Source organism: Arachis duranensis, chromosome 8, assembly GCF_000817695.3.
Source record: "Arachis duranensis cultivar V14167 chromosome 8, aradu.V14167.gnm2.J7QH, whole genome shotgun sequence".
Classification (NCBI taxonomy): domain Eukaryota; kingdom Viridiplantae; phylum Streptophyta; class Magnoliopsida; order Fabales; family Fabaceae; genus Arachis; species Arachis duranensis.
Genome location: NC_029779.3, coordinates 18388632 through 18412545, shown reverse-complemented (window position 1 = coordinate 18412545; position 23914 = coordinate 18388632). Strand labels below are relative to the sequence as shown.

Below are 23914 nucleotides of genomic sequence, written 5' to 3'. Positions count from 1 at the left end.
TTTCTGAACAGCTGTCCTTGGATGACGGCGTATTTTGCCGCTTCTCTTCTTAATTTTGCCGCATCCTTTTCATCACCAGGGACTTGGCCGTGTTCTAGGAAGTTGGTGATGGGGTCTAGCCATGAAGAACTTAGGGTTGTTAGGTGTAGTGCAATTGCTGGTTCTCTTGTCATGCCTTGGATGAGAGACCGGTTCCCCTCCCCTGGCTTCGTGCTGGCCAATTTTGATAGGAGGTCTGCCCGTGTGTTCCTTTCTCTGGGTACATGCTGGACCGTGACCTCTTCGAACTTTTGGCTCAAGCTTTTAACCTTTTCCAAGTACTTCTGCAACAAGGGGCCCTTGGCTTGGTAGCTGCCGTTTACTTGGGAAGTGACGACTTGGGAATCGCTGCATACTTCCAGTCTTCTTGCGCCGACCTCCGCCGCTAAGGTCAAGCCTCCTATGAGGGCTTCGTATTCTGCTTGGTTGTTTGAGATGGGAAATTCGAATCTAACCGACTGTTCGTATACAACCTCAATCGGGCTTTCCAGGATGATCCCGGCACCTCCGAAGGTCTGGTTGGAGGCTCCGTCCACATGGAGCTTCCATCGTGTACCCATGTCTTCGCCTGGATCTCCCGTTACTTCAACCAAGAAATCCGCCATGGCTTGCGCCTTGATGGCTTGCCGGGGCTCGTACCGTATGTCATATTGAGAGAGTTCGATGGACCAAGTCATCATTCTTCCCGCCAGGTCGGGTTTTTGGAGAACTTGCCGGATCCCCTGGTCCGTTCTGACGACCACTTGGTGACTTTGGAAGTATTGTTTTAACCTTCTCGAGGAAGTTAGGAGTGCCAAGGCTAGCTTTTCCAACTTGCTATATCTTAATTCTGCTCCTTGTAGGGCCCTGCTTATGAAGTAGACTGGTTGTTGGGCTTTCCCGTCCTCCCGTATCAGTATTGCGGCCAGGGCTTCGCTTGTTATAGCGAGGTATAGGTATAGTGGTTCCCCGTCCCTTGGCTTCCCGAGAACGGGAGGTGCCGCCAGGATTTCCTTGAAGTGTTGAAAGGCTTCTTCGCACGCGGGTGTCCACTCAAACGCCATCTCATGCGGGTGTCCACTCAAACGCTATCCCTTTCTTCATGAGGTTAAAGAATGGCAGGGCCTTTGTTGCCGATGCCCCGAGAAACCGGGATAACGAGGTCAACCGCCCCGCCAACCTTTGGACATCCTTGATACAACCCGGGCTCTTCATCTGGAGTATCGTCTGGCACTTCTCCGGGTTAGCTTCTACCCCTCTCTGAGTTATCATAAATCCCAGGAACTTGCCGGCTTCCATGGCGAAGGCGCACTTGAGGGGGTTCAGCCTCATACCGTGTTGACGTAGGGACGCAAATACACTTGCCAGGTCGTTTAGGAGGTCGTCAGGTCGTGTTGTTTTTGCCAGGATGTCGTCCACGTAAACTTCAACCGTTTTCCCTATGAGGTCGTGGAATATCCTGTTCATCAGCCTTTGATATGTCGCCCCCGCATTTTTCAAGCCGAATGGCATTACCTTATAGTAGAAAGTTCCTCCTGGCGTTATGAACGCCGTTTTGTCTTCGTCTGGTCGGTGCATCGGTATCTGGTTATAACCGGAGTAGGCATCCATGAAGCTTAGATAGCGGTAGCCCGCCGCAGCGTCGACGAGTGCGTCTATGTTAGGGAGGGGGAAACAATCCTTAGGGCATGCCTTGTTAAGGTCAGAGTAGTCTACGCACATTCTCCACTTGCCATTGTATTTTTTCACTAGGACTACATTCGAGAGCCACGTCGAGTAGTCCACTTCCCGTATGAAGCCTGCTTCTAGGAGGCCGGCCGTTTGCTTGGCTACCTCCTCCGCTCTTTCCGCCGACATCTTTCTCCTCCGTTGAGCCACTGGGCGTGCTTCCGGCTTGACGGCTAGGTGATGTGAGATGATTTGTGGATCTATGCCCGGCATGTCGGCTGGTGTCCATGCGAACAAGTCCCTGTTGGCCCTTATCATTTCAATCAAAGGCTCCTTCAGCTCATGTGGGAGGTTCTTGTTAACGAATGTGAACTTTTCGCCTTCGTCACCGATGCTAAATTTCTCCAGGTCCCCTTCTGGTTCCGGCCTCGGCTTGTCCTCTACTCTGGCATCAAGGTCGGCTAGGAATACGCCAGATGCTTCCTTGGACTTCTTTCTGAGGGAAAGGCTGGCGTTGTCACAAGCGACCGCCCTCTTGAGGTCTCCTCTTATGGTCCCTATGGATCCATCATCGGTGACAAACTTCATAACTAGCAGCTTGGTGTTGATTATGGCTTCAAAATCATTGATTATTTTTCTTCCCAAGATGATGTTGTAGGCTGTGGAGTCTCGGAGGATTACGAACTCGGCCATCGCCGATCTTCGGCCTTGCATCTGTCCCATCGAGATTGGTAGGGAAATGACTCCGTCTGGTTTGATGAAGTGGTCGCCTAACCCGATAACCCCGTGCTGGTGAGTCGTCAGGTCGGCATCCTTTAGCCCCAGTGCGTCGAACACGTTGCGGAACATGATGTTTGAATCAGCTCCTGTGTCGACAAGGATCCGCTTGACGAGGCCGGTTCCCACTCTGGCCGTTATGACCATGGGAGGGTTTTCCGGGGCGTCGCTGAACCATTGGTCTTCTGGGCCGAAAGAAATGGACGGAGGTTTTTTGGTACTCTACACCGGTGGAGATGAGATCGCCAGAACCTTGGCGTCTTTCTTGTGTGCCGACCGGGACTTTGGTGCAGTGTTTTTTGCCGTTACCACGTTTATCACAGTGAGGCCATGGTTTCTGTCTTCGGGCTCCTGTCGCCGCTTGGCCGAGCGCGTCTTGCTTTCCTCGTCTTGGTCACGATAACGCCTTCTCGGCTCCCTGATGAGATGGGAGAACGCTGCTAGCTTTCCTTCCCTTATCGCCTGTTCTAATGCATCCTTGAGGTCGAAACAGTCCTGTGTTTGATGGCCATATCAAGTCGAAGCAATCCTGCGTTAGGTGACCGTAACCCTTGTGGTAATCGCAATAAAGGTTCTTGTTCCCTCCGGTGCGGTCTTTGAGTGGTCGGGGCTTCGGCAGGATTCCTTTCTCGGCTATTTGTTGGTAAACTTCTACGATGGGGAGATTGAGCGGGGTGTAGTTGGTGAATTTTCCGACTCGGGGGAACGTCCTTTGTGCCTTACTCAGCGCCTCTTCCCTGGTTTGTCCCTTCGGCCTTTCCCCGTTGCCCTGTTGACGGGTTTGGTTGTAGCTAGGCTGCCGCTTATTGGCGGCCACGACTCGGCTGACTTCCTCGTCGTTTATGTACTCTTTGGCCACCGTTTGGATTTCATGCATCGTCCAAACCGGCTTCGTGGTAAGGTGTTTCCGGAAGTTCTCGTTGAGGAGGCCGTTCGTCAGGCAGAGACTGGCCACCGAGTCGGTTAAGCCGTCGATTTCCAAGCATTCGTCGTTGAACCGATCTAAGTACCTCCTGGTCGGCTCTCCCTGTCTCTGGGTTACCCCGAGAAGGTTGATAGGATGCTTGGCCTTTGCTATCCGCGTTGTAAATTGAGCCAGGAAGGCGCGGCTGATGTCTGAGAAATTGTAGATGGAACCTTGAGGGAGGCCGTTAAACCATCTGATCGCCGGTCCTGCTAGGGTTACCGGGAAGGCGCGGCATCTTACTTCGTCGCCTACTCCCTCTAGATTCATTCTGGCTTCGAAGGCCGTGAGATGTTCTAGAGGGTCTTGAGTCCCGTCATACCTCATGTCCTGTTCTAGAGGGTCTTGAGTTCCGTCATACCTCATGTCCGTTGGTTTGTCGAAGTGTTTCGGCAACCGGACCTCGAGGATAGATCGGTGGAACGGGGTGACACCCATTATGACGGGTTGCCGTGTTCTCTCGGATCTCCCTTCCCCGTCCTCGTGACCTCTCGCTGTTCGGCGGGTCTGTCTGCCTCGGGAGTATATGATCCTGTCGTTTCGCCTTCTTATTACGGGTGACTCCTCCCGCGTGCTCTCCGCTTCCGTCCGGGAAGCGGATGTACGCCGCTGGCGGCTTCGGTGAGAGTCTTCCTCCTCGCTCCCGGGAGATGGGGTAAAGCTGGGATCGGTAGACCGTCCATCCCGCTCCCGGTCAGCTAGCTGTCGCTCTAAGTTCTGGACTCTGTGGCGTAGCTCCTGCATTATTATGGCGCTATCGCCACCCGTTCCCCCGAAGGGTCGTGTCCTCGTGTGCTGTTGGGGGGACCTCCGCCGCCCCCTCAGTGAAGCGACGGAGGCCGCCCCCTCCGCTCCGGCTGCTCGAGCTTGGTCACCGGGACCCAGCACGACTTCCATTTAGGCAGGAGTCCCCACAGACGGCGCCAATGTTCGTTGGTCGGGTTCCGAACAGGTCGGGTGGACAGAAGATGCAAGGGTGAGGACGCCTTAAATTGGGTCGCGCTGCTTTACGGGTAGTCGAGTAGCCGAGCACTTGTATTGTAGAGATGATGGGGGGTGCCACCTGCAAAGACACTCCGACGCTCAAGTCAGCAATGTGCAGGCGAGCAGAATGAAGAGTTGAAAAGATCTGACGTACCTCGGGGGAAGAGCCAATCTTCCCCTTTTATACATGTCAGTAGTGGGCCCCGCGTGAGGTCAGGCCCAATTCTCCAAGGACGCTGCCCTGCAGCCGTGTGTGAGTCGTACAGGACGCGTGTCCGGGTCGGTTGGAGTGCAGGCATCCGGGTCGGGTAGAACTCGGGTCAGGTCGACCCGTGTGGACCTTGGGCCGGGCCGTAACAAGTGCTAAACGCTTTATGAAACAACGTCATTTTAACTTTAATGAACCACAAAATATCTTATTCTTATAGAAAAAAAGTATAATCATAAAGGTTAAATGATATCATTTTGTCAAGTATTTAAAACCAAGATTAAAACAATATCGTTTTGTTTAATCTATCGTAAAGAAATATTAGAAATATAAGGAGTAATTCAATAAAAAAAAATATAAAATTAATATGGTAAAAAAATTTTAATTTTCAAAAACGTTTATAGTACAATTGAAAAATCATTTTGTTTCATGCAAACAGTGAATCTAAGAAACTATTTTAGGATTTAACTAGAAGAAACACTACTGTTACTCGCTAGTAACCACAATAGACAATTAAATCTTAACTGGGGACCACTGTGTGGTTTGCTTTGTTTGCATTCCGAGCAAACGCAACAAAATCCAATGAATAAGGAGTTAGGTTTGAAAAGAAGCTTGGGGATGGGGTTTTTTATACCAACCACTTCCTATATATAGAGTTATTTTGTTCTCCAGACTTCAATTCCTTTTAAATGAAGAAGCCAGACAATTGCAGGAATGACTGAAATACAATAGCTTTTATTTTATACCATGTTTGCTTCAGTTGCAGGTCACCGCCACATGAACATGAAAAAAATTTAGACAAAGTGACAAACAAACCAGATGTCATTTTCTGTTTTGGATTGCACGAATAATTAATTGGGAAAACGATCAGTGTCATTACCTAGTTAGTAGAATGTTTTTGTTGCACTCATTAAATCTAAGGATACAAAATCTAAAATCTTACTCTTAGCTTCTAATTAAACTCGCCACAAGCAGCAGTACTAGTATCTATGAATAAAATTTTTAAGAAAGTACTGAGAACTTATTATTTATTTATTTTTTATTTTTTTATATGCATATTCAAACCTTGCACTTCAATCCTTGTGTTGAATACTAAATGCACGTACAAACATGCTGCCTTGTAATCGAGTACTCGATTGGCTATATCTCCAGGCAAATAATCCTCCGTATGATAAGTTATTTGCTGTGTCGTGGGATCTTTAGGTGCAGAAAATGACGTGTAATTCAGGTCTTCAAAAAAATGCAGAGGTATGGACAATGGCGTAGTTTAGATCAAACAAGGGCATCCAAATTTTTTATGAAAAAATTGGTAGTAGTTTTTTAAAAGATAAAAAATAATTTAATTAATTAAATATTTTATTATGACTTAAAATATCTAATAAGTTTAATAAATAACATTCCTTTTTTAAGTTCAAATATAAAAAATTAGATTTTTTATTTATTTAATTTAATATTATTTTATATTTTATTATTTATTTAATTTAATTTTTATATAAATATTATTATTAAATTTTCGGTCCCAGCATAGCGTGATTCTCTTGTTAGCTTGAGCAATTCTTATTTTATTATTATCCAATTATCATATGATGCTTGTCTTAGATGTAAAGTGAATTTGTCGAGAATAATTAGGTATATGAAATTATATTTTTCTTTGTTGAAGTGGCAGACTGTAGCATGATAAAGGTGGATATGTTCTTGAAGATAATGTTTCATTCTGATTTCTGTCCACAAGTTTAATGGATTTTTTTAAATAAAATAAAAATAAATAAATATTTTCTTAAATTCAAAATTCAAATTTTATTTTTTAGGATACAATTTTTTTTTTATAATTAAGAGAAGTTCGTTATACTTTCGACGAACTATATGTTAGGTTTCGATGATAAAAGCATGGTTGTTGGAGTGCAAAGCATACTGTTGGTTTTTATTTTTAAAGTTGACATTTTTGTTACGATGTTAAAGAATTCATTATTATACATTCAATAAGATGGTGAAATAGTGTATGATGAAGAGAGTTCTATAATTTTTAGATTAGGGCAACCGATATTCACCTACATGACACTGGAGGTTGATAGTTTAACAGCTTTGAAAAATTTGATATTGCATTCTGTCGGATAGCAAGAGGAAAAGATGATTAAAAAAATTTACTACAGATATCCGACCGAAATAGATGGCAATTTGTTTTATAAAAGGTATATTAAATTATATTTTAAATACCTTAAAATTTATTCATCGTTCGTATTTTTTGAATTTATTTTTATTAATGATATAAAATTTCGGATGTCATTTTAGTAATTATCATCTTATTTATATAAGGGGGGTATTGGGGGGGTTAAGTTGTTTCATATATCTGCAATAAAAGCTCATGGTCTGTGGAATGAGTAGTGGTCAATGTGAGACATTATATATGCACCATCAAAATGCAATATATTAAAAATAATGTTAAATGGACAGTAAATATTATTATTTGTTAGTTAGTATTTAGTTAATAATAATTTGTATTTATATTTATATTTATTAAAAATTTACATACATAAATTAATATATTTATATTTATATTTTTTAAAATTTTTATACATAAATTAATAATATTTATTTATTAAAAATAATTTAATACTTATACTGGTCAAATAATAATAAAAAAAAACTAAAAACTGCTATCCAAAGAATTTTTCGTATATTAATTAATAATCAATAATCACTATCTTTTGTGTCAAAAGCGTCCCTATGCAAGATGCAACAACAACTTTGAACTATTTTTTTTTTTCCAAAGAGCTCTCCAATAATTCAATTCTAGCCCCCGGTTCCTGCTGCTTAGTTTCCTACTTTCCTATCGGAATCAGATCAACGATAATAAATTCCTCTACGGTATATATATATTATGGTACATTACATTATAGAGAGATAAGAGATCGAGTAGGATTGTGCTTCAAAGAAGGAGTATATGGACGCAGGGACTCATGGAGTATACATATTTTTTAATATAATTTTATTCTATCGCCCACTTCCTTTTCGCAATCAGTAGTAATAAACTTGTTAAACATATGCACAATTTATCAGTAAAATTTACATTATAAAATTATATAATTAATTAACAACTAACATTAATAATATGAAATATCTTGTTACGACAATATGTCAATATATAAACTAACTAACGTATACTTTGATAAAAAAAAAAAAAAATTGTTTTTACTAGCAAGTCATAGTACGTCGTTCCTATTTCCTAATGATATCTGCATCTCTCGTCTCTTTACTCTCATACAGTCGAATGAAAATGATATGTGTATTATTTCCAACTAATAAAGAATCGCGACCACGTGAGTATAAGAAACAAACGAAATGAAGAAGTAACCAAAAGAACAAAAACGAAATGAAGAGTAGTTATCCAATTTCTTATACGAGAGCATGCAAAGGGGTGATAAACTGATAATGCACACAGTCAAATAGAAGTGACCTATCACACCACATAAAAGTTAGCTATTTCTTAGAAAAGCAATCTATTATCTATTATTTATTATATATTATTAATTTTAAATAATTAAAATATATTTTATATTATTTTTTATTATAATTAAAATTATTTTTTTAAATTAATTTTTTTATCTATTTTTTTCTGTTTCTCTCATTCTTTCATCATTTTATCTTCTCTATATATTATTATCAATAACTAATTACAAATTTAACAATTAAATATATAACATGATATTTTTTAATTACATTTAAATTAAATTAATATTAATATTAAAATTAAAATATAACTATATTGTATATTATATATTACTAACTAATTTAATAGACAAAATATATCATATGACATTCTCTTATTAAAAATGAAAAAATAAAAGCATTTCCTTCCAAAATAATTAATAATAAACTCCCTTCCTACATTCTTTTATTTATCTCTCTCCCTTTTCTATTTCTCTCAATTCTTCTCACTTTATATATAATTTATAATTTATATTAATAATTTGATAAATTAAATTGCGTTATTAGATATTTTTTATCATAATTAAAGTAAATTTTTTCTTTTAAAATTACCAAACCCTCTCTCCCATTCTTGTTCTTTATCTTTTTTCTTCTTTTCTCTCATTCTCTTTTTTTCTCTATATTTATGTTCTACAAAAAGTAAAATTAACAATATAATATAATTTCAAAAACAAAAGATATTATTATTATTATATGCATATTTTTTTATTTAATTTTTAAAATTTTATTATTTATTTTTTTAATTTATATTATTATTTTTTTTAATATTTATTACATATAATTTTAAAAAATACTAATATTGTGATTAAAAGTTAGAATTAAGATTTAATTATTTTTTTAAAAAAATAATTTTGAGTTAATTTTATAACTATTAATATAAATTTTTTTATACTAATACAAATAATTTAATTTTATAAATCTTTTATATTATAATCTATAATGTTAAAATATAACCGATATATTTTTAAAAAATTTATATTTCTATAATAATATTTCAGGTTTACATCAAATTTGTAACAATTGCCGAGCTAATTAGCAGTAAGTAGAACGAAAAAAGTAGATAGGTGCAGTGTAAAATGATGAAAGAATGCGCTGGTTTTAGAGGTAGATAAATGAATTATATACATTGTGCATACAATAATTATAATTAAGCATTACTAGGACGGCTAAGACTAATACCAAAATACCATTATGCTGCTTAAAGGAGCAAACTACAAAAGATGAAGTTATGAGCTGCCACTGCCGTAGATCGAGGGGTCCACCGCAATCTGACCAAGTGAGCCCATGGGCCCCACCACTTTATCCCCATGTGAGTCAAGACTCCTTCCCAGCTGGATCTGTCCAATTGCTGGGTCTTTTTTTCCTGGGTCCACTCTATTGCTATCGCTGCTAATAAGCGCCAAAGTTTATGTAACTATGTTAACCCAAATCCGATCCTAATAATCTGATTAAAGTATAAACACACGAGGTTAGCGGATAACAGTTTTCGTTTTCAATGAATAATAATAAAATGTTTAACAGAAGCTAAGTAGCTAACTGCATAGTGCATGCAAACGGTGAGTGAAAGAAACCGAAGAACGAGTGCTACTATGGCACCTGTGAAGTGTGGACGTCACTGATTATGACGGTGCACCGCAAAATGGCGAATATGGTTCCGCGTCACGTGGCTTTGTGCGTTGTTGGAATTCCTTTTCCTTTTTCTTCCTTTGTTCCCAAACTCCACATAAGCTCAGCTAGATTATTATTATTATTATTCCATTCTCTCAAACCAGCTTATCTTAATTTCAACCCTTGCTTAATTTGATTTGCCACTCCTATTCCTTCTTTGGTTGTTGTTATTATTCACTTTGCACACCATCTCAGTCACAATAATTAGGTGAATATGATTTTGCGCAATAAAGAAATAAATTAAGAATAAAGGAATCCTCTAAAAAAGGTAGAAAAGGGGCCGTTGGGGGGGTAAAGGTGTAAATGTGGTTTGATCAGAAGAAGAATGACAGTGCCGTTGGAAAGCGGAAGTGAGGGGCAAAATGGGGAAAATGGTGAGAAAATGTGAAAAGCACGCGAGAATGCAGTGATGTGAAGGCGAAGGGAAAATGATAGTGGTTGTTGCTGTCCATACAGTTACCTGGCTCAGCTTGCTTATCAGGCCGTCTTGTTTCCACAACTACCCTTTCCTCTCTATCTCACATTACTCACTAAAAGAAAAAACACTACTATATTGCTTCCTCTCTCTACCACTGTCGGAGACTCTCTCCTCTCTTGGCATTTTCTCATCGCAGCGAAATTGATCGTTTTTTGGTTCAGAGATACAGATACAGTGCTGGTTATTGAGGTGGAGCTGGATTTCAGTGATGGAAGCAGCAGGGGAAGACTGTTGCGTTAAGGTTGCGGTCCATGTACGGCCGCTCATCGCCGACGAGAAGCTTCAAGGCTGCAAAGACTGTGTTACCGTCGTTCCTGGGAAGCCTCAGGTGCATTTTACTGAAAGTCTGAATCACATTGTCGTTGAGTCGAGAATATTTTCGGTCCTGCATTATATTGTGTTTTCCTCTTTCGGAATGAGTTATTTGGTTGTTGATGATTCTGATTTCTGCGGTGATCTGGATCCGAAATTTTGCTTACGTGACTAAAAGTTTTCTGACTAACGAGTTTGGAATTCACTTTTATGATCCGATGCTTGTTTGGGATATTTATTTGACTTCATTGTTCTATTTTTGGTGTAAGTTTCTGAAACGTCATTTTGGTGGCTACATTTTCGGCATTTGGAAGGGGAATAAGGCTTTTATCCAGTTTTTGCATATTTCGGCTTTGTCCCTAAGGAAACGATCTTAGACCGAAAGTAAAGCATTGTTTTCAACGGTTCAACTTTAGCATTGAAAGAAGTTGAAGAAAGAAATAATTATTAAAACAAGTGATTTTTCAAATCTAAGGCAGTAATTTATTGTCGTTCATATAGAATCTTACAGCAAGTGCATTTTTTTGGATATGTAAACTGGTTGTGGTTTCTAATTGTATTTTCATAATCCTTCAATTAATATAAATCATATATAAATCATTACGTACAAGAACTCTTTTTATAAATGAAATGAATTATTTTATTTAGGGATTGTGAATGCAAAGTAATTGTACATGATGACAAGCTGGTCTTTGTAAATGAAAGTAGCTTGTTATTTTCCTGGTATTGTAGCCATATAATTTCTTCTGTTCATGTTTTTTTTTCAGCTTCTAATCATGTCACAATTCCACTGCTGTATCTGGTCAGAAAGCATCAGCTGATTTCTTTTTTGTCGATAGTTCATAGTTTCTTTTTCTTTAGTCTTTTATGAAGTCATCACACACACTGTATATTTCTGCATATGCTCCCACGTCCAATTGAAAGCATTTAACTATTCTTATTTTCACCCAGCGTTAGCATTCTTTATATTTTTTTATGTATCTGCGTGCATGTGTTAGCATGGATATTAATTCTCATTTAAGTGTCTAAATATTTGGGCGGAAAATCATACGCTAATGGTTGCTGTAATACAGGTACAAATTGGTGCTCATTCCTTTACATTTGATCACGTTTATGGCAGCACTGGCTCTTCCTCGAGTGGCATGTTTGAAGAATGTGTTGCTCCTCTTGTTGATGGTTTGTTCCAAGGGTATAATGCTACTGTTCTTGCATATGGTCAGGTATGATTATTGCTTAAAAAGACTAGAGCTTGCCATTACACTTCTAATTATTCTGCATTTAAAACTTCCACTCCATTGCAGACAGGTTCTGGGAAAACGTACACAATGGGAACTGGCTTGAAGGATGGTTGCCAAACAGGAATAGTACCCCAAGTTATGAATGTCTTGTTTAACAAAATTGGAACCTTAAGAAACCAGATTGAATTTCGGCTGAATGTTTCCTTTATTGAGGTTTATTACTGTTTGCAGCATGATTTTCTTATTTTAATTGTTCTTTATTTTCTAGAGTTAATAGTCAAAATATGCCTGAAAGTTATGCGTGTGTCAATTTGGTCCTTGAAAGATTAGATGCCTCAAATTAGCCTTGAAAGATACAACTGAGTTAGATTGGTATTCCGTTAGCTAGATGACGACATGTGGCATAAATAATTTTGTGACACGATATTGACAAGGAAAAGTATAGGTAACTAATAACATTCTTGAACAATGTGTGAACAATGTGAATTAATAGGGTTAAAAGAGTAAATTTAATGAGTAGCATTAAATTAGGGTGTAGTGTACTTGTATTTGATTGGTGGTTGTTCATGTTGTTCAAGATAATCATTGTTCCCTTAGCACTCCCCGATTGACAAAGGGATCAATTTGATTCATTATTGCATCTTTTAGGTACCAATTTGAGCCATTTGATCTTTTGATTCGTGATCTTTCAGGACTACTTTTGACCGTTATCTATCATTATCTGTAATTAATAGAATATATTTCATATGTGCAAAGTTGTTAAGAATATTTGTCTGAAAAAAAGCTTTTGATTGTAAAAAGATTCTTAAAGAGGAAGTGAGAGACTTGCTGGACCCCTCCTCCGTGAGCAAATCAGACACTGCAAATGGACATGCAGGAAAAGTGATTTCTCCTGGAAAGCCACCAATACAAATTCGTGAGACTTCAAATGGTGTCATTACCCTTGCTGGATCTACTGAAGTCAGTGTTACAACGCTAAAAGAAATGGCTACTTGCCTAGAACAGGGTTCATTGAGCAGAGCAACTGGAAGCACAAATATGAACAACCAATCAAGGTTGATTATGCAGTTTTCTTCTCATCTTTGAACTGCATAAATTTGTTTTTATCAATGAAATATTTATCTGAATTTTAGACTCTTGAAAACTTTTGTATAGCTTACAAGGTACTAGTAGAGCAAGAGAGGTGCCACATAACATTCTATCAGATAATAAATCAATAACTAACTGAAGATATTTTATATAGTGTACCTTTGGCATCTCTTTGTTTAAACTCCCTGCCAATTTAAGCATCCAACAGTGCGATTGAGCTCATAAGCTTTAATTTGTATTGTTTCCTTTAAAAGCAGTTCCATATGGAATGTTTTGGAATTTCATGCTGAAAGTGAGTAATTAATAGATAGATCTTTTGTACTGCAAGAAGGCTTGCAATTTTGGAACACTCAATTTACTTGTAATTATCAGTGCAAATTAGACTCTTGTTCTTTTCAACATCTGTTTAACTGTTACTATTTATTCTATTGTAGTTCTCATCTATGAATTATGGTTCCTGATTTTATAAAAAAAATTATTCTTATTCAATTATTTACTCAACTAGTCGATCGCATGCCATCTTCACGATTACATTAGAGCAAATGCGGAAGCTCAATATTCCTGGCGACAACAACTTGAATGATGCAATGAATGAAGAGTATCTTTGTGCAAAGTTGCACTTAGTAGATCTAGCTGGATCAGAACGAGCTAAAAGAACAGGTTCTGATGGATTGCGTTTTAAAGAAGGTTAGTTTGAGACATGTTTTTACTGATATCTTTTAGGCTTGCTTTTGTGATAATGTATTGACTTGTATCTTTAACCTCTCAAATAGGAGTCCACATTAACAAAGGCCTTCTTGCACTTGGTAATGTTATTAGTGCACTTGGTGATGAAAAGAAGCGGAAGGAAGGCATTCATGTTCCGTACAGGGATAGTAAACTTACTAGGCTTCTGCAGGTTTGGTATCTTTATATCTAACCTTCTTTATGGAGCATATACTCCTCTTTGTTATGGCATTGCCTAGAAGAAAAGAAATAATTATTACTGATATATACGAATCAGAAACCTGTATATTCAATCTTTTGTAACTAAGCTTTCTTTGATATTTGTAGTTAAAGAGTATTTTTCTTAAAGATATTTTTCATGGTTGACTATAATTGAATGGTTGCAGGATTCTCTTGGAGGTAACAGCAGAACTGTTATGATAGGTAGGTTTTCTTTATCTTAATTGTATGCTGTAAATTCTATTGTTTTGCCTCCTATAATTAACCTTCTATTGGTAAGCTTCAAACAAAGATAACAAAATCAGCAGTGTATGTGAAAAGAGCACAAGGCAGGCACAAATGTTAGCAATGAACAAGATTATACCTTAACTTTTAACAGATTTACTGAATGCAACATATCTTTGGAATAATGCTGCTTTCCCATTTTGTGTTTGGGATTTATTTCATAAACTGCCAAGTTGCATCTTAAGATTGGCTGTTGTTGAATTATTGTTTTTTCTTCATATATTGAAAAGATATTTCCTTTTCAGCCTGCATAAGTCCTGCTGATATTAATGCTGAGGAAACCCTTAACACTTTGAAGTATGCAAATCGTGCGCGTAATATCCAAAATAAGCCTGTTGTAAGTAGCTGTATAATTTCTTTGTTCCCAATTTGTTATTATTTCAAATCTATATTTGTTATTATGGTATCTGCTGAGCTCTTTTTTTATTTATATAATAGATCAATAGAGACCCCATGTCAACTGAGATGCTAAAGATGCGCCAACAGCTAGAGTATTTGCAGGCAGAACTTTGTGCTCGTTCTGGCAACTCTTCTGAGGAAGTTCAGGTACTTTGCTTTTGTTAGATTGAATCTTCAATGACGTATTTATTACCTAAATACATTTCCTAAAATGGGTTAGTACTTAGTAATAAAAATATTCACATTTACAGTGCATGGATGGAAATCATGTGTTGGTTATTTAAAAAGAAAAGCATCCTATTCTAGCCTTTTAACTAATATAATTTGAAAGGGTTTGTTATCATACCACAAATATATACTCATCTTATAACTGATTATGTAGGTCCTTAAGGAAAGAATTGCTTGGCTTGAAGCTACCAATGAAGATCTCTGCCGGGAACTTCATGAATACCGCAGTAGATGCTCTGTTGTAGGACAATGTGACAAGGATGCTTATGTATGTTTTTTCTTCTGCTGATATTCTTGTTTGACTAAGTTTTTTCTCAGATACTTTTTAAATGCCAATGTTTGTGCTTTCACCTCTTGGCGTTTGATTCCACTTTATAAAGTGGATTCATGATATTTGCTGGATGGCTTATGGACACAAGCCTTGAATACATTTCAGGATAGTAGTGCATGCAATGTGAAGATTGATGGTCTTAAGCGGAGCTTACCTATCATAGCACATGATTATTCAATGAGTGAAACAGCTGGTAAAACTATTCTGCAACGTGCTTTAACTATGTTATTAATGCCAGTTGTAAACAGTAAAGATGTTCTTGCTTCGCACCGGTCTTGTGCTTTTTCTGCTACTACTTAATCAGTTGTTGCTAAAACTGACATATTCAGGGTATTAATTGCCAATTTTATCAGGTGAATCTAGGGAAATTGAAGAAGTAACCAAAGAGTGGGAGCACACACTTCTGCAAAATAGTATGGACAGAGAGTTACACGAGTTAAATAAACGCTTGGAGCAGAAGGAGGTTGTTATAATGCATATATTAATAATATATATCCATTATGTATTATGCATCAATGAATAACATATTTAATTTAAATCGACATAACAATGTGTCCTTGGTTCTGATATTCATATTGTGTCTTTGTTATCTTAGTAAATTGATTTGTTTTACTTGAGTCAATTTCCTCGGCAAAGTATGCACATAGCTCAATAACTTTGTGATGCTTCTAAAATTATCAGATTATTCATCATGATGGAGTTGAGTAGCTCCATATATATATAACAGCAAAGTGGTTTTCTCGTAGCTCCATATATTATTGGAGAATTTAAAAACATTACTATTAAACTCTATTTGAGATTTGTCCATATTTTCTTCTGCTCGTTTTCTCATTAATGCACATAGTGGGATTGATGTATTTGCAGTCTGAGATGAAACTTTTTGGTGTATCCGATGCTGAAGTACTCAAGCAGCACTTTGGAAGGAAGATTATGGAACTGGAGGATGAGAAGAGAGTAGTGCAGGTTCTCTAGAAGTTATGCAAAGTAATTTTGACCCTACAAAATTCATTGGTATTCATATATGCTTCTGATTTGCTAATGTAGAGAGAGAGAGATCATCTTCTGGCTGAAGTTGAAAACCTTGCTGCCAATTCTGATGGACAAACACAGAAACTAGAGGATACCCATGCCCAAAAACTGAAAGAACTTGAAGCACAGGTGGACAACCTAATTTCACTTTTTTACCAATTTATTTCTCCATTTGCAAGACCTAAATTGGAAGATATTCTTTAATTGCAAAATATTTTTAAAACTCTGCATGGTAGATTCTTGATCTGAAGAAGAAGCAAGAGAGCCAGGTCCAGCTTACGAAACAAAAGCAAAAAAGTGATGAAGCGGCAAAGAAACTGCAAGATGAGATTCAAGCTATAAAAGCCCAAAAGGTAGACGGCTTTTTTTCCTTCAAATCCATAGTTTTAATCACGTAATATACTCATTTTCTTCATAACCTGAATACTGTTGCAGGTTCAATTGCAACACAGGATCAAACAAGAGGCGGAGCAGTTTCGACAATGGAAGGCTTGTAGAGAGAAAGAGCTGTTGCAGGTATGAGGCTTCCCCTTATTCTCATTTTGTTAATTGGCTCATGCAACTGATCAACAATATCTAAAGAAAATGAAAATTCACCAATTAATTTTTATTTCAAGATGAAACAATTGTCTTTATCATTTGAATGTTTCTTTGAAAAAATAATAAACATCAATTTATGGTTGCTTTATAGTTCTCTAAAGCTTGCAAAAAGTACACATAAAAAACAGTTACGGGCCAGGGCCTGTTTTGCTTGCATCTTCCTTTATTATCGGTCTGCTAATTGATCACATTGTATTCATTATATGTTTATGAAAGCAGTTAAGGAAAGAAGGAAGAAGAAATGAGTATGAAAGGCATAAGCTCCAGGCTTTAAATCAGCGCCAGAAAATGGTAAGTATTTAGAATTTGTAAGATGGTTGCTTTACTAGTGAAACCTCATGGGTCTTATGTTATTGATTCGGTGATGAGTGATGACACCGGAAAATACGAGCGGTTTTAAACCATTATTCTTAGATTTCCACTACAGCAAATTTCAGGAAATTTATTAGTGTCCAAGAGGTACAAAAATAAAGCATACTCAAAGTTGTTAGCTATTTCATTTTTTTTAGTAGGTAACATTCTCTCGGGCATAAATTTGCCTGTCTTCCACTCTTCTTCTAGATGTCAAATGTATGCAAAGCAAGCCTTTTTTTGGTCCGAAAGTTAAATGAAACTATTTTACTCTAGTTTTAAGAAGCCAACTCAAATAGGCATGATGTGAGTACTCATATTTATGTTACTTCCATTCAAAATGCATAATTCTTGATAGGATTTTAGTTTTATAGTTGACTTCTGTGGTTGGTCTGATGCATGAATAACCATGTTAATGAACATGTATTTTCAGGTCCTTCAGAGAAAAACCGAAGAGGCTGCAATGGCCACCAAGAGGTTAAAGGAGTTGTTAGAAGCTCGTAAAGTTTCTAGCCGAGACACTTCAGGTAATTAGTGGAAAAATAATCAAATAAGCTTTTGAGGAGTCCAAGAATTGATGTTGCCTTAATGCATTAAGAGACTAACTTTTAGTGAATTGCACTGCATAGACTATTCTTTTGTTTTGATATTCTTCTATTTCATCTTCCAGTTATAATTAATGGAAGTGGAACAAATGGCCAGGTAATGAGCTCTACTTCCTCCTTTTTGGTTTGCTTTATATCCACTATTCTTAAACAAGTTCTTTATTTTAATCTTTTAGACCAATGAGAAGTCCTTACAGCGGTGGCTTGATCATGAATTAGAAGTCATGGTCAAGGAGCACGAAGTTCGTTTTGAATACGAGAAACAAAGCGAAGTGTAAGTAAAACATGTTCATTTATTAGTTTTGTGGCTGATTGATGTTAGGGTAGTCTTTAATTTCATGATGCAATCTTTAGGCGAGCTGCCCTTGCTGAGGAATTAGCAATGTTGAAGCAAGTAAATGAATTTGCTGCCAAAGGTCTTAGTCCTCCAAGAGGAAAGAATGGATTTGCCAGGTTTTCTTTCTATTCATCTATTGTGTAAATCTAATTTAATTTGCTGATTCATACGTCGTTACTGTTGAAAGAATTGCATGGAATATAGAAAGGATAACATTGATATTCCTGATTGCTTTTTAACAATTGTCTTTCTCAGAGCATCCTCCATGTCACCAAATGCAAGAACGGCCAGAATAGCTTCACTGGAGAGCATGCTAAGCATATCATCTAATTCACTTGTGGCAATGGCTTCTCAGCTTTCCGAGGCAGAAGAACGAGAACGGGCCTTCACAAATAGGGGACGCTGGAATCAGTTGCGCTCAATGGGAGAAGCCAAGAATTTGCTTCAATATATGTTCAATTCGGTCGCAGATGCTAGGTGCTTTATTTGACATCAACAGCTTTTTCTCCGCTATCAGTGTTTGTGTTTCCCCATATTATAGAAATAAGCAAAGTGAACAATTTGATATTTGAACATGAAAAAGGCACCTATTTAAAAACCGTGTTGAATTACTGTATAAGTAATACATATACTTCGCAATTTAGAGTGGCATATGCTACTTTATACATTGAATCTGAATTACGTTCCACCTATGTTAACAACAGGTGTCAACTCTGGGAGAGGGATATGGAGATCAGGGAAATGAAAGATCAAATCAAAGAACTTGTTGGTCTGTTACGCCAAAGTGAGATGAAGAGAAAGGAAACCGAGAAGGAGCTAAAGATGAGAGAGCAAGCTGTTACAACCACGTTGGCTACACCAACTTCTGTAAGATTATTGTTGCTTGGAAGCATTATGAATTAATTTGAAATTGAAGGTTTAACATCCTATTTAGCATAATTTTACAGTTTTTAATACTTAGTCTCAATGGACATGTAAGTTATTGCTGCAAAAACGATAAGAGTTATTGTTGAGGATTGTTAGAAAGCTTTGCAGATTCTCACCAGTCATGAATATCTCCTTTTGTTTGGCATTCTATTACTTCAGTAAATCCTAGTGATTCTCAGCTGTCTATTGCTTTCCTTTGTTAGTATGTAGTGACTTCTCATCGCTCAACATTAACAGGGAAACACTCCAAATTCATTGAAACACTATGCTGAAGATATGAAGGGTCCCTTATCTCCAATGTCTGTGCCAGTACCAAAACAGCTAAAATTTACACCTGGGGTTGTTAATGGCTCTGTGAGAGAATCGACAGCCATAGATCAGGGTAGACGGGTAAGTTGATATTCATTTGTAAAAAAAAACTTTGTCATATGTCTTTCGCTGGCTATTTATGTCAAATTTGCTGCTATTGCAGATGGTACCTATCGGGCATCTTTCGATGAAGAAACTAGCAATTGCAGGACAAGCTTCAGGCAAACTATGGAGGTGGAAACGAAGTCATCATCAGTGGCTGTTACAATTCAAGTGGAAGTGGCAGAAGCCATGGAGACTATCAGAATGGATTCGGCACAGTGATGAGACAATAATGAGATCAAAGCCACGTTCACAGGCTTTGACACATATCTTGTGATCATTACTGTGGCTCGGTATTTTTTGAGCCACAAGAATGACCCTAGTCACAAGGCCCTGGAAATAACAGAACACTGGGTTCAGGTAGCATTAGTAAACTTTTGTTATTAGTTTATTTCTTTAAACAGTTTCATCACTTCATGCAATCTATTTGTCTGACATGGACTTCTTGCAAGATTATATCCTTCAATGGAATATCCTCCTTTTAAAAAAATAAATATATCTCCATCTTCTATTTTTATATTTTTATCTGATTCTATGCTATAAAGGTTACCCGTTGATGGAATATATTGTTCATAGCTGTGCTGACACTTCCTTTCTTTTGAAAACTGACAATTTAAGATGCATTGATCTAACATTCCACGTTTCTTGCAGCAGCGTAATATAAGTAAGTGGTTGCTGAAAGATATGCACCTATCAATCTTCAATAAGGCTGTCCAGATTTTGCATATTCTGCCATAATTGCTGTGTATGGAGCATCTTGTGAGGTGTGCTGCAAAGGAATGTTGCCCACTGCAGCGCAAATCTCGGGAAATAAAAAATACATGAGTAGATCTTCACTAGTCAAATTATGTTTGAAATTAGCTTGTTCATACCAACACTAGGAGAAAAATAGGATATTTTTTATGAAGTTCTGAAAATGTGTATTGAAGGTCCTTTATTCCATGTTGCAAAGTAAGTATTTTGTGGTAGTTTTGTGTTTACCCAATTGATTTCGTTGTCCATAGGTTTTAAGATGCATATTTAAGTCGCATAAATGAAGAAAATTCTTCTGTAGTTTTTTTCCCTAAGAAAATCCTGTGGGGATTCTTGTGTGTAAAGATAGGTTAGCATATTGATAAGAGATTCTGCAATACAGGTTTCGTAACAAAAGGATGATCACGACGCGTCAACTTTTCCATTCTCCTCTCTCTTTTCCATGTTTTCTCCTCTCTCTTTTCCTTGTTTTTTCTTTGATGAAAATTTCTTTCGTTCCTTCACTTCCTTGCCTAACAAATTTTGGGTTACAGCTCTTAATGCTTCACACAATGTAATTCCAAATGAGACTTAAAACTTTGATGCCGGACCGGCGGACCGTTCGTTACTTGTATAATGTATATATCTCCATGACTCCATCGTACTTGTTTGTCACTGCTTGCTGATCAAGTAAGTGATCAGGACCAGAAATCAGAATGATGAGCTTTAAGTGAAACGATAGAATTTAGTTTTTACTAATTGTAATTTTGTTTTGTTTTATTATTTGATACATTTTTATCCGTTGCATTACAGGTGTTAGTGAAAATAAATAGGTAAAAATTTCTTGTTCAAATGGTAAATAGAACTGTGTTCTATCAGGTTGGAGCCAATTCGTTGCAAGCCAAAATTAATAAGTGAGTTGGTCAATTTTTTGATAAACTAGAAAGATAAAAACTCACAGCAGGTGTTTTTATATAAAGTTGATAACTAAGAATTGTTAGATTATAATTTAGTCAAACTTATTAAATCATCTAACGATTTTTAATGTCAATTCCACGTGAAAATAACTGCATGTAAGTCTTCACCAACTACAAATGTATGCTCAAAATGAAGTAGAGTTTTGTTATGGCAATGGAGGCATGGTCCCACAAAGTTTTTATATAAACATTAGTAGTCTCTTCACATAGAGTATTATTTGTCCAATTGGCTATATTTTTAGGTATTTAGACCATGTCTACTAGGAAACTCATCCCAATTCCTATTTATGGTTCACCTGTTATAAAAAGTAATTCCACATCAGCTTTTACATCATAAACAGTAAATAGGAACTCAAAACTTCTTTCTCTTGTCCATTAGGAGGAACTAACTTTAGTCTATGTTGTGGTCTCACTTAATTAATTAATTAAAATACTTAAAATTAATGTAATTATTTTTTTTAATAATATTATTTGAATTTATAAATTTAAAAATAATTCACTATTGAAAGATATAAATATTAAAACATTTATATATAACAATAATGCACAATATATAATTCAAAATTACACTAATTTGTAAAATTATTTAATATAAAAAAAACATAATTAAATTCTATAGTTGATAAAAATAAGTAACCCAACCAAAAATTATTTTATAAGATATAATTATTTAATTAATTAAAATTTTATATAATTATTTATTTATTTATTTTTATAATAATTTATTATTTGACAAGTTATTATTAGTTATCACAAATCTTTATTTAAAAGAATTCTCCTCTCTCTAAAATCGTGTAAGAACTCTTTTTCTTTTTTCTTCAACGGTCGATTTCTCTTTTTTGTCAGAAAGTGTTATTGGAATTGGAGCTTTGGATTTGCCCTTAACTTAATAACTTGAATACTTGGGTTCGAATTCATACTCGTTCAAATTTTGACTAACTTAAAAAAAATCAATTAAAAATAAACGATAAATCTGCAGTGGTGTTATTATTATTATTATTATTATTATTATTATTATTATTATTATTAGTAGTAGTAGTAGTAGTAGTAGTAGTACACTGTACACGAGACTGTATATTTATTATTGTTATGACTAATTGATTATTCACCGTTTTAGTTATATTATTGTTATTGTTATTTAATATTAGAAATACTAGTACTATTAAGATTATCATATTATTATTAGATTATTATTATTAGTACAACTGTTGTTATTATTATTTTTAATAATTTAATAAGTTTTTGAAAATACAAATCGCTTGTGTTGTTCGAAACAGGAAAAAAAGGTAAAATGCCAAACACAACGTGCATTTTACAGGTTTTATTTCAAAACAAAAATTAAAACAAAACACAACCTACATTTTGGATTGATTAAAAAATAATAAAAATAAAGCCCAACTTACGATTTCCACTAATACAAAAAAGTGAGCCCATAATTGTAAAGGGACAACTGTACCCCGTAGCTTGTGCTTTATGTAATTCTCTGGGCCTAGGCCCCGTATACTTACCAAAAACAAAAAAATACCAAGTAGGTGAAGTTTAAGCAAATACGTTAGTACCGACCAAAAAAAAAAAAAGCAAATACGTTAGTAATTTAGTATCAGGTACCCGAAAGAAAAAAGCAAATACGTTACTATTTACAACAGACAATAAGGCATCATCTTTTGATTTCTATCTAAATCTTATTTTCATAAAACTAACACTACTCTTTTTGTCTTTCTAAGTTCTATCCACGATTTATATAACAGTAAAAATAAGTAAACCCCCTCAAATTCAAAAGAATGAATTTCCCGCATGACAGGTAGCACTGCTACTACTGCCGCAAGTCCAATTCAGTATTATTCTCCAATAATACAATCTCCTTGATCTCCTGCAACATCTTCAAGACTTGCCACATGGTGGGTCTCTGCTCCGGCGAGGTCAAGCTACAAGTCGTAGCCACCTGAAGAAGCATGTCCATTCTACTATCATCACCACCATTGTCATCCCTTATGGACCTCACCCAACTCAACATATCGTTCGGAACCAAGAACGGTACCTCAGAGGGAGATTTCCCAGTGAGAAGCTCCATGAGCAGAACCCCATATGAATAAACGTCTGATTTGGGTGTTGGTTGGTGATGGTGCTTGGGATTGCGAGTCTCCGGAGCCCTGTAGGCGGCGGAATCAGCATCTTCATGCAAGTCTGATGGGTTGGCCAGAAGGGTGAGGCAATAGTCCGTGATGCAGGCCTCGAAATCAGGGCCAAGGATAATATTGGAGGATTTGAGATTGCCGTGGACCAATCTCCATGCTTGGTGGATGTACGACAAACCCTGTGCTACGTCTTCTGCTATTTTTAAGCACGATGTCCAGTGCAATGGCCTTGCCCTGCTTGATCTAGAACCTGTGCCACATTATATATATAATTAACAAAGGGATCCCATTTATTAATACTATCAAATTGACATCTAGTGATTCGATTCTTCTTTTTTCGCATATGGTTAATAATTACTAACTTTAGTTAGAGAGACTTCATGTGGCCCAAAGACTTTATATGGGAGTTTAGATATATTCATGAATCATCATGTCACGGAATATGAATGAATTACTATGTTAGTATTTAGGTAGGAGATCAGTCGTCTCAAAAGAGAATAAAACTCACGACAGAAAATACGACAAAAATCATCTCCACATAGTGGGGTAGGGTAGGAGATAAAGAGAAATTTGGCAGTTGAGTCAATAAATTTGGTATGTAGCTGAAAGTTCAAAACTTCATCTATAGTTTCTTCATCTTACCCAAAGTGAAAGTCCAAGACCATAGTCTCAGTATATTATAGTACACTATACAGCAATAGTTAGCACTTAGAACTCAAAATCATAACCCAC

The 23914-nt window shown here is 36.7% G+C and overlaps 2 protein-coding genes across 3 annotated transcripts in view; one reads left to right on the top strand and one right to left on the bottom strand.

Annotated features, from left to right (window-relative positions):
• Positions 1-9865: 9865 nt before the first annotated feature.
• LOC107461255 (kinesin-like protein KIN-4A) lies at positions 9866-20518 on the top strand. 2 transcript variants are annotated; one of them, XM_016079739.3, is made up of 26 exons: positions 9866-10579; positions 11637-11783; positions 11865-12014; positions 12603-12856; positions 13396-13577; positions 13664-13788; positions 14003-14039; positions 14366-14457; positions 14559-14666; positions 14902-15015; positions 15184-15271; positions 15432-15541; positions 15943-16041; positions 16123-16236; positions 16344-16460; positions 16543-16623; positions 16927-16998; positions 17492-17585; positions 17729-17760; positions 17840-17937; positions 18018-18116; positions 18256-18477; positions 18705-18867; positions 19165-19317; positions 19400-19698; positions 19993-20518. In XM_016079739.3, the coding sequence occupies exons 1-25, from the start codon at positions 10460-10462 to the stop codon at positions 19613-19615; spliced, it is 3087 nt and encodes a 1028-aa protein (XP_015935225.1). In that variant the 5' UTR covers positions 9866-10459; the 3' UTR covers positions 19616-19698; positions 19993-20518. The 2 variants fall into 2 exon arrangements, with proteins under 2 accessions (XP_015935225.1, XP_015935226.1); XM_016079740.3 differs by having other exon boundaries at positions 9867-10579; positions 19990-20518.
• Positions 20519-22633: 2115 nt separating this feature from the next.
• Positions 22634-23914, bottom strand: part of LOC107461261 (probable inactive receptor kinase At5g67200) — a 4020-nt gene continuing 2739 nt past the window's right edge. Inside the window, exon 2 of the mRNA XM_016079743.3 lies at positions 22634-23432. Coding sequence (XP_015935229.1) covers positions 22861-23432 — 572 coding nt within the window. The 3' untranslated portion in view covers positions 22634-22860. The remainder of the gene's footprint in view (positions 23433-23914) is intronic.